Raw genomic sequence first — 12,019 nt, 5'->3', positions numbered from 1 at the left:
TGGCGGCACCTGGAGCGCCGACCCGAAGACGGATGCCAGAACCACGTGGGACCCGATAGAAGACACCTCCGGACCGATGGACTGCCCTGTGGGATTGAAGGTAAGTGTATTTTTTGTGTATTGGGGGGTTTTGAGTTTAGTTCCTCTTTAATGGTCCGCAGGATTTAAAATGATGAATTTAGTGGTCCATGAGGTCTGAAAGGTTGGCCACCGCTGGTCCAGTGAGTGCATTCAGTCTGTTCACAATGTAACAGTGCTGACATTTTGTTGTGTGGCAAATAATAGATTTAATAAATGAATTAATAAAGCTCATAGGAGCTCATGTATCTTATCAAGTAATGTTTTCAAACAGGTTACAGCAAATTAAATTTAAAAAAATAACTATTTGACTGTTTCAGTGAATGTCAGATTCACTGCTTTATACACAGACCCCTTAGTATGTAATAAGGGATGACCCAGCTGGATGGATAAGGCTTATTTAACCTTCCACATGATTAAACTTCTGCACTGCGCCTTTTGTTGACTGACAGACATTCCTGTTGGAACCAGTGTATCTAATTAACCAAGAACGCCGCTCCCAGCTCTTCAGAGTTATGAAACCTCTCCCCACCCCTAACAGAGACACTGCTGGCCACACGGCCCCCTTACGTCAGGGAGAGTGTGCGGGAAGTGACAGGAGACGGGTGTCCTGTCTATGCTGACCCATATGCTGTGTATGACGTTATAGAGGTCTCTAGGGTCACCATACTTCCTCCCGCTTTTACAGCAAGACAAGCCCCAGGCAAGCCACTCCCCTAACCACACCCACAAACTATATTCCAGCACTATTACTGGCCAGAGCCCCCTACGGGTGGGCGGGGATATTTGAGTGACGTGTGTCCCGTGTCACCTGTGTATATGAAGAGGTAAGACGAGAACGACCTTACTGACTCTAGTATCTGTGAATTGCAGCCATGGTGAAGGAGCTGGAAAGCCAGGTAAGGTACTTAGGCCTTGGGCACTGGGCTGTCGGTGGGTTGTATTGGGCTGTGTGATCCAGGCAGGATGGGTAATATGTGATTATTGGGGTTGTCAGCTGCAGACTGGTGCTGGGGATTATGTGTAAAGCAGTAGTCTGAGCTGTGATAGACGACATGGATCTGTTTTTATTATTAAACAGTCTTATTGATTTTATTGGCAGCCTTTTATGTTATTCTAGTATTCACTTCTTCTGGCATTGCTTTTGTAGAAAAGCCTTCCCTGTCTTCTCCCTCCCTTCCAGTTCTCTGAGCCCCCAGGCTAGGGAGAGTCCTAAGCTTAAAGCTAAACTTTATTCTCATTGTGCCTCCCATTCCTCCTTCTCCCTGCATCAACATGCTATACATTTTTATATAACACTTTGCAGTCTGGTATTATTTTATATAATGTGTATATATATTATTTACATTGTTTTCATATATAAGCATCACACTTAAATGATCATCTTGTGTGATAACAAATCTAACATCTGTACAAGACCTCAATGCAAATACCAGGATAACCAAACAGCCCCATGCCAGTTGTATATCAGTATATCAGTTGTATACCAGGCCCTATGGGACCCTGCTACGCAAATGTGGTATTGATGAGAGAATACAAACTTGCAATGTGCCCCACTGGTTATTTTTCCCAGTGGATCACCACCAGTAAACTGCCAATGGAGTCCTTCTGACTGTCTACATTTTTATATCTTATCCATTCCCATTATTATTATGTTGAACAGTATTTATGGGGCTGCACTGTCATTCTGACCTTGTTTAGACTTTCTTTTACTTTATTTAGATTTAAATCTGTCCCCTGAAGAAGCCTTAAAGGCGAAACGCGTCGGGACACAATTTGAACCCCTTTTTTCTTACATTGTCAGTGATAATCTGTCTAGTTAATAGGTCATAAACTACCCTCGTGCCTTCGGACACAGCGGGGTGGGAATAACGTGTGTTGTTTGAAAAATACTTGCACCTTTTTGGTATTTCCATTTCTTAAATCAAGGAATGGTATTGTATATTATAATTAATACATTGCCACAACAAACAAATACCCTGGCTTTCATTTCTTTTCTTTTACTTTGTATCAAATTATTTACCATCAGGGTATGTGGCTCTTTCTAGCTAGAAGAAATTGATTAGCATCCTCCCATACTATTCCATCTACAACAGTACACAGGGTTTGAATGCCTGGTTTATCAGTCATACAGCCTATTGTCACAAGCTACTAAAATGGTAAAATGTTCACAAATATGGTACATTAACTGGCACTACTATAAAAACTCTACTCCAGCTTCATCGTTACATTTGGACTTATCACATCCTATATTTTAATAAGATGGCAGTACAGATACTAAAATGTTTTATTCCCTGTACAAGTCAAAATAATAGAAAGGAATGTGAAGTAGTGGAGGCAGATATATTTTGTGCATTTGAATGTAAAATTTGTCTTCACAAAGGTATTAGTAATATCTATTTTTATACCTAGGCTTTTAACATCATTGAAATTAGAGCAGTGGCATGTGCAGCAGCAGCAAACTGTAGTTGTCAGTACATGAAAGTTTTCCCATGATTGCACAGTTCTGATTGGCTGAAATCATTACTGGTCCTAGGAATATGAGTACTCAGCAATTTAGTTGCACAGATAATACTGTACATAAGGAAATCACAAAAAATATGGAACCAATATGGCAGCTAGAAATGTGTAGTGGCATATATTTAGACTCTTAACATGTGGCAAAGCAAACAGCAGCTAGCAATGTGATGGCAAGGCAGCAGGAGACCTTCTCAAGCATATTGGAACAAAGATGTGGAGTGCTTCTGAGGCTCATGGTTAGCACCACAGTATGAAAATCTAGATGCCAACCTTTCAACTCAGAGAATCTGTCGCACAGACCGGTTCATCTGCCTCTTGGACCTAAAGGGCTGAAGCTGTTAAGTCCCACTGAAGATGCTGCATATAGCAATTTGCTATGTCCCCACTTCCTGACACTATATATTTATCCCACTCATCAAACAGGCCTGGCTGAAACTTTTCGTACAATCCCAGCACATGGATGATGCCATTCCACTACCACCAACCCCCTTCCCACTTTCTGTTACAGGTGCCACCCAACTCAGGGCCCCTGCATAGCCAGTAAGTAGAATTTGGCAAAAAGGCCAGTACACAGTGAAGTCCTCCAGTTCAAACTTTTCTATTGCCCTTTTATTGACTTTGGTTATTCTATGTTTACCACACAAAAAAAGTAACGCTAGGTAGGTGAGATCAGGCATGTTGGTTGTGTTTTGTGACTTTTCCAGGCAGTGCATGGCAGTTTGGGACCAGCAAGCACTCCATCTAGTTAAACAATATAGGAAGAGAATGCTGAAACCCTACTGGACCCAATGGAGTAACAAATCTGATCTTGCTATCATTGGCTTTCTTTGGGACTTTGACTGGTGGGGAAGAGCACTTCTTGGCACCACTTGCTGCTACTACACTGACACACACTTCCTTACTAACCACCCCTGCACTGATTTGCATTTCCTGCACATGATCCAACGCACACTGGGCGTTAACTAAACCAGTAAAGCTGTTCAAATAACAAAGTGAGTATTCCGCTTAGCTTAGTGGATAAGATGAACCTCAGATAACCTAAACTAATCTAATCATGTGCAAAAACAAAATTTGCATTTTACTTATTTTGGGTCAGTGGTATAAATTATATAAAGCATGCAAACCAGGCAAATAGCATTCTCACAACACATAAACTGTGGCAGTTTATACATTTATTACATAGATTAAAATCTCCTAGTAAGACAATTGCTTTAATTATTTAGCCAAACATAAATCTAATTTAGCTTTAATGAAGCGGGTGGTTTCATCCTGAGATTACTTGTGTGATAACGCCTAAAGTAAAATCCTATAATTATGGAGATAAAAACTTGCTGAAGTTACCAAACTCTAATAGGAGTTTATATTATGAAAAATGTTTAATATTATGTTCAACTACTTCATTCTACTTTGTTTCTTGTCTACAGCATTCACATACAGAGTTTTTGCAGTCTTTCGTGGTAATTTAAGGGAATGTGTGTTTGTACATGCAGTATTTTAAAGGGAATGTAAAACATTTTTGATAGAGTAGGTTGAGGTTGAAACCCCTAATTGTTTCTTATGTTGAGTAGTTTCCTCCCACTTTCTATTTTGAAGATGCAACAAGAAATGTGGGCACCCAGACTAACCGCACATGTAATACAACATGGAATTATTGGTGGAGAACCACCATTGCATCAATATTTATATTGTACTGGTCATTGGGACAGTCCAAACATAACCGATGACATTCAGATTTGTAGCCTACATCTCTGATAAACATTCTATACCCTCATGTAATGCTGTGGTCCCTTGGTTTGACGCTTTACATAACAGTTGTGTTTTGGAATGTAGGTCCAAAAAGTCAGCCCAGAGCTGCATAGTACTGTCACACACAGAAAATGGGTCATATAAAGTGTATTGCAATTGCCTTGTTGTTCAAAGCTTGTTCAGTCATACATTTAAGCACACTTGTGATGAGGGTTGTGACTCTTGATTATGTCAGCATACAGCACTAGGATATTAAACTTTAAAGGCACTAAACAGCATTTCCACTGAGAAAAAAGCATGGTTCAAAGCATTTCTAAGGAGATATCCATTGCTAATCATAACTCACAGGGGTACAGGTCCATATGACTTTACTGCAGCTTGCTTTCTTGTTTGCAAATCCATGATCGTTTTGACAAATAACCAAGTGGTTTTTTAATCAAGTAATAATTTGCATCCCTAAATTTAAATACTAAAATGGCATACTAATAGAAATGATACTTTGAGATGTTTAACATATGGTGATCTTACCTAAACAGGATGAATTTGATGCAGCCTTGGAAAGTGCGGCTGATAAACTGATCGTCATTGATTTCTCTGCATCATGGTGTGGACCATGCAAAAGGATTGCTCCCATATATGAAGTAAGTAAATACATGCATGTTGTACACTATATAACAAATTTTGTCTTTCTTTGTAATAAGTGACAATTCAGGTTTAAGCTCCGTCTCTTATTAGCTGCCTAAAAGTTTCCCTTTGTCGTACAGAAATAAAATCCTAGTGCTGTCCTCTGTGGATCTGCATTTGTGTTACCCCATTCGAGTGTTATTGTGTTGTACTGAGCAACAATTACAGTAGAATATAGCACTGACATCATAATGTCAGTGCAAACATCTGCATCTAGGACTTTGCAGCTCATTTCAACAAAGGGATGTATACAAATTTATAACAACGCTTATTATTTCCTTTTTCTGACACACTGTATAAAGTTTAGTCATATAATTCTACATCTAATCTCCATAATGAACAAAATGTATTAGTTGTTTGAATAAGTGGATGGTATGTGCACATTTCAGTAGTCCCAGGGATTATCATTTCTTTTTCAAAAAGCTCCAACATAATACACAGAACTGTATGGAAAATAGCAGGTGACAAAATACAAAGTACAAACTGTGACACAGTAAAATTCTACTTATGTCTCCCACCATCTGTCCCTTATTTATTTTTCTATAATTCTCTCTTTTTCTGGTCTTCCACATATATATGTTATATGAGGTTGTCTCGTTTGCTTAAGAAAAAGAAAAGGTTAGGTTCAAAGAGGTTGCAGTATGTTTAACACCAGGAACCATTGCCTCTTGGGTAGCAGTAACCCTAAAGGGAATGAATAGGGATGGCAGTACTTGTACTGCTTACTGCTGCCAGTCAAATGTGCTGCTGTGCGAGTGGTTGAGCATATTTTCAACCAAGTTGCACCTTTTACTTTACATGCTTGTAATCATGATTCAAATATTGATTTAATTGAATATGGAAAAAATATGGAAAAAATTGAGAAGTTGGATGAATCTTGGGTGAAAACATAAAAATATTTAAAAAGACCCCCTAAAATTCAATATATGTATTTTGCTATTCTTTATTACAGTTCACAGAGTAATATGTTCTTCTATATATTTTAACATGAACGACATTTTCTTTACCAATGTGAATCTAAACTACTTTGTTCTATGTTTCGTATGAACAATAAATTTGCCAGATAATGAAAGCTAAAACTAGAAAGCTGTGGTATCCCTTAGATAATGTGTCTGACTTTGGTATCAGAAGTGGGTTGTCCTGTACATTACCTTATTCCTTTATATTTAAATATTCCTATATAATTCAAGTAGCTGATCTTGGAGAGCCAATTTATATATTATATAATCTTATTATTGTGCTTGGACAATCGGATATTTTTTAAAGGAGAACTAATATAAATTTTGCAGTAGCTTTTTTTTTTACCTAATGTTTTAATCCAAAGTTGATGTCTTCTCTATTCCATCCTAATGAGCCTGTTCCATTACCACTGCACAACTTTTTAGTAAAAGATGTTAGAAAGGGTGCCACCATGTGAAGGAAGTGATATACCAATTACTTTACAACAGAAATGAATACATATAACTATCAAATGAGTAAAGAGAACAGAGGGGAAAAAATAGTAGGAGCCAAATTGTTGTCTCAATGTTAGAGCATAATAAGACTTTGATGTTATAACCAGCAGAGACCAAGCCGGAAGTCACAGTGAATACTAGATTGGTTCTGCTGCTGTTAATTAAACGCCTTAAATAAATGCAATGGCCTTTCCTTTTTAGACATCTCCATCCAAGGTTTTTTTTTTTTTTCTTTTAAACAAAGCAAGCCAGTCAACAGCTAATGCCTTTCTATTTAGACAAAACCCATGTTTATATGTAAAACAAAATGTTCAAAACTTCACTAATGTGACATCTTTTTCTCCCAACAGAGTCTGGCTTTATGGAGGTCTATAGCAAAATCACTTAGTTAAATTATATGTTTCTTTTTTTTTTTCAGGAAATTTCCTGTGCGAATCCTGATGTACTGTTTTACAAAGTAGACGTGGACGATGTAGCAGTAAGTTACATGGATTTGAATAACATCTTACCGTCCTTATAATATATATATATAAATCTTCTATCCAGATTGCAGACAATTATATTGGATTTAGGCCTTTTTATCATTAAATTCATAGTCAGCAGTCTTAGAAGGCTGGAAAATCAGTAGTTAGGTTACCCCTACACAGTCTGATTATCTTTTAAGAGCAGAGCACACAAACACATTTTTTGTAGCCCAATTACACTGCTAAAATTGTTGGCAGGTAAGTGCTACTGCAATAAAACAAAAGCAGGTAATTTACAAAAGAAACTTGAATGCTGCATCTGCTAGGGGCCTTTGCCCTGTTAAGTCAATGATGAATGCAGACATAAAGGGGTTAAAAATGATCATGATAACAAGATCAAGGAAAATATTTACTATATAAGGCTGGTAAAATCTTTTTTTATTTTTTGCAGGATTTAGCAGAAAAGTGTGGAATTCAAGCCATGCCTACATTTCAGTTTTTCAAAAACAAAAAAAAGGTATGTTTTTAAATCTACAGCTAATACGTGCCATTTTATTGTTTGTTTTGTGTACATTGCATGGCAATGGCAACCATCCATGTTTTTGTATAGAAGAAAATTGCTGCTTTTTTCTAGGATGAGGTGTTTACTCATAACAACCTAGTTCTTTTGTCTTAGATATGTTTAACAGCAAAATCTTCTGGATAAAATATCTAATTTGCATACTGCGAAATATAGAATATAAAAATCCCAACAGGGTGATGACATTTTAAACACAATTTTAGGTATTATAGTATTATTTACACATTGTGAATCTTCAGCTGTATATTTAAAAGAAAAGAAAACAGCTCAAGCGCAGGATTTTTTCTTTGCCACAAAATGACCTTAGAAATGAGAACATAATGTAAGTGCAGGGTGTCATCGACCCACAAAAAAGCATCACCATGCATCACTATTATCATTCATCAAAATAATACAAAGAGCAAAGTGAACAAATAATTGCAATGCAAAGTTAGGACATACTTAAATTGTCTCACCATGACCTCTTTCTTTTATTTTAGTTTTTTAAGGCCAGGTTAGGGCACTAAATGCCCCTATGCGTCATGTTTGTATAGAAATCCTTTAAAATAAAGATTCATACAAGTATTGGAAAGTACTGCAAAGATAATGAAAAAATATGTTTTTTCCCATAATTTCAGGTTGCTGAAATTCGTGGTGCAGATGCCGCTGCACTTAAGAAAAAAATTTCCGAGCTGAAATGAAAGAGGAATAAAGAGCAACTGAAATCTGTTGATATGCAATGGACTATTCTTGTTTGATTTTTACATCACAGCTGGGCAGAATTTTGAAAAAAAAAAATAAAGCCATTCTTCTATTACTCAGTTTCCTGGAGATCTGGAACCAACAGTAAATAAATATATATGCTAAATAAAAAAACATTTATGATCCATTTGGCTCCAGACCCTATCAAAATATTTTATCTCCAGTTAGCTTTATTCCTTTTCTTGTTTCCAACTACAACTCCCAGCATCTTCCCAGCATTTGTGAAAATGATGATGATCATCTTCATAATGACTGTAACAGTCTTTTTAACTTTTAGAAACCTTTTACTATACTATAAATAAACTTTAACTCCATTGATGTTTATTTTTGAGCTTGAAAAAGCTTAGTTAAGTGCTGGTTTTGTACAGTTTTTTTTTCATATTGATTACATAATTCTTTAACTGTTTAAAAATATGTTTATCTCCTGTCCTATAAAATTTCTATCATTCCCACATTTTGTGCGATGTTACATCCTGCTCGCTAACCAGTCACCAGTGATAAGTAAAAATAAAAATATATTTCCACAAAATGTTTGTAAAATAAAAATCAAACAAATTCTGCATGAATGTTAATAACCATTGACTTTTTAATTTACCTGAAAAGCTCCTAAATTGCTGGTTAGTGGGAGAAGGGAAGAGGGGCCCAGATTCAGTCACATGTTCAGTCAACAGTTGTATAATGTGGAAACACATGCTAGCTGCAGGAAAACAAATAAAATACACAAATCATTCAAACTCTGCCCATGTCAATCACATCAATTAATGACCTCAGACTCTAAAATTATAGATTGCCTGGCTGGCATTATGTAAACATAACACTAGTTAGTTTGTTTATACAGGTAGTCCCCTGGTAACATACGAGATAGGAACTGTAGGTTTGTTCTTCAGTTGAATTTGTATGTAAGTCGGAGCAGGTACATTAATTTAATAAATGCAATTAGGACAGATATTTGTCTCAACATATTATTAGGCAGTGAGGTGTCAGTTACTGTATAAAATCCTCACTGAGTTAATCACAAACAAAACAAAAAAAACTATGGAGCCTAAACATTCATTACCGTCTGGGGCAAGTTGTGTTTTGATATGCAAAAGGAAACACCCCAGAGTTTGTCTTGGTCGTTAAAGAGTTACTGTACAAGAGTTTGCAGAACAGCAAAAGATTTCTTGTGCAAGTCATGCAACCCCCCCCAAGCCTTAGTCCTGCACACAAACAAAGGCAGTTCGTATATAGGAGACGTCCGTGTGTCAGATGTCCTTAACTTGGGGACTACCTGTATTTAGAGAACCAGCAGCAGTAAGTGTCATTGACTTGCTCTGGGTTTTTGTAATTATCCTGGAAAGTCAATGGCCATAATCATTTCACTCTATAGTGGAAATAAGCCTTTTTCTTATGAAAAATGTGTTGCCTGCAGACTGATTTTCATAGCAAAACAATTTCAACAAAAACACCACCTCTCATTGATAACTGCAATGTATCCAAACAACAATGTGAATTGTACAAAAAATAGATGATATTGATTTTATTTATTACACTTTAAAAATACCAATTTCAGGATATCCACCCATATTTCACTGCTCCAGCTTTACTCTCTAATACCCATATTCACTGCGACAAAACAGAAGGGAAAAAAAAAACATTTTGGGCTCTTTTTATAACGCGAAAGTCTGGTATCCCTTTTTGGAATCAATTACCATTTTTATTACTCAAACCCCCCCTTTTGTTTTTTTGTTTTTTTTTACAAACTACAAAGTCATATTACACACTGTTCCTCAGGGGGCTCAAAATCTAATGTCCACCATAGTCCACTGCCATGTGAACACTCCCAGTTTTATCCTTACATCATATACAAACTTATCCCTATGCTACAGGGAACAGATCCCTTCTGTCTGTCCTCCATACAATGGGTTCACCACTCTTCCCAATCTTATCGGTTGTCCTTCTTTCCCCCTTCCTCATACTCCTTTCTGCCTCTTGCCATTGTTACCTGTTCCTGTGTGGTGAGATTATGATCTGGAAGCCCTTCACCTGTAGTATAGGGGTTAGATGTTTACCAAACCATAACAGAGTATGTAGCCATGTCAGTAACTGTCCTTGAAGGGGATCAAAATCTAATGTCTCTACCATAGTCATGTGCCAAGAAGATATTTACAGTCTTAATTCTATATTTCATACTCCTTATCCCTATGCTCCAGGAATCTGGTCCCTGCTTTACAGATCCCTCCCCCAAGCCAGCTGTCACCCTGACCTGACTGACTAATATTTATTTCTCAAGACAGATTGCTCAGAGGCATGTACAATTGGTATAAAAGCTGCACTTTATAAAATCAAATATGTAAAGGTATCATGATTTAAAGAGGAACTAAACTGAAAACAGACAAAACAAAAAAACACCCACCTCTAATCCCGCAGGGCAGTCCGATCCATCCAGGGGTGTCTTGCATCAGGTCCCACATCGTCCCAGCATGCGTCCCGGAGCCATCGCTCCTGGTGCTGCTATCTTCATCTCTTCTTCTTAAAATGCCTTGGCCATACGACATACACATTCATGCACCACTACATCCATCTCTGGCCGTTCTGCAGATAACCTGGTGTCAGTGTCATCCTATAGGAACAATTATTCCTGTATCGTCACATCTAACTCAGCAGTGATCATTCCACAGAAATCTACAGACTGCGATTTCAGAGATCAGATGAAAGGCCAGAAATGATTGCAGGTGCTTGATACTAGATACAAAAGCTAGTATTTTATGTTAGATATGCGAATGCTATGTCTTATAGATACTTTCTCCTTTTTACCAGAAAGAATACCATGATAGTGTATTTTAACCAATTCAATATTATAGGCGTTTGAAGCCAATATGCCCAGACCATAAAACAGCCAGGTCAAGGACATTTTTTCGCTATTAAGTCTGTAAATATCTTGGAATATCTTTTTGCCGGATGTAATGCAACTGTGGGGCATCCATGCCATTTCAGCTTTTCAAAAGTAGGACAAAAGTAAGTTTTTCAATCCTACAGTTAATATATATAATTTTATAATTTGCTATGTGTACACTGTACAGTAGTAGCAACCATTCATGAGTTTGTATGTAAGAAACGTGCAGCGTTTTTACTAGTGTTAGGTTCTCATTTGGATTATGTAACCTATACTGTAAGTGTTTAATGAGTCAGTCCATCCAAAAGTAATGCTTTTACTTATAGGTGTGGTTTACCTGCAAGATAAGGGGTACAAAATTCCAATACATGGAGTGGGAACACCTTAAACCCAATTTGGAGATTGGCCTTTATGTATTTCTCTTCTGGAACACCAACTGTATATAGGAAAAGAAAGACAGCCTTGTACTGGCCACAAGATGTCCTCACAAAACAGAACATAAGTGCAGGGTGTCATGGAGTCATGAAAAAACATCACCTGTCTTGCACTCATTGTAATATTGCAAAGAGCAAAACTAACTAACAACTGCAATGCAAAGTTAGAACTTACTTTTTGTTTCACCATGACCTCTTTCTTTTAATTCAGTTTTTCCCAGCAGGAAAGGCCAGGACATAGATGCCGAATGTCAGGATACTTGTATAGAAATCCTTTGAAACAAAGAACTATACAAGTATTAGAAAGTACTTTGAAGATAATGTAAAATATTATTTTATAATATAGTATTTACCGATTTTTCTTTTACCTATTTAGGTTTTAAAAATTTAGATGACACTACAGCTGAAATAAAGAGGAATTTGAAGTGATTGACAGTCTTGTT

General features: G+C 37.0%; 1 protein-coding gene across 1 annotated transcript; it reads left to right on the top strand.

Moving 5' to 3' along the window:
• Positions 1 to 825: 825 nt before the first annotated feature.
• LOC140326112 (thioredoxin-like) lies at positions 826 to 8,842 on the top strand. The gene is made up of 5 exons (XM_072404434.1): positions 826 to 977; positions 4,881 to 4,985; positions 6,901 to 6,960; positions 7,398 to 7,463; positions 8,144 to 8,842. Exons 1-5 carry the CDS (start codon positions 954 to 956, stop codon positions 8,204 to 8,206), a joined length of 318 nt encoding a protein of 105 aa, XP_072260535.1. The 5' UTR covers positions 826 to 953; the 3' UTR covers positions 8,207 to 8,842.
• Positions 8,843 to 12,019: the final 3,177 nt, after the last annotated feature.

Source organism: Pyxicephalus adspersus, chromosome 3 (assembly GCF_032062135.1).
Source record: "Pyxicephalus adspersus chromosome 3, UCB_Pads_2.0, whole genome shotgun sequence".
In the NCBI taxonomy this organism is placed as follows: domain Eukaryota; kingdom Metazoa; phylum Chordata; class Amphibia; order Anura; family Pyxicephalidae; genus Pyxicephalus; species Pyxicephalus adspersus.
This window is presented reverse-complemented; position numbering and strand designations above follow the sequence as displayed.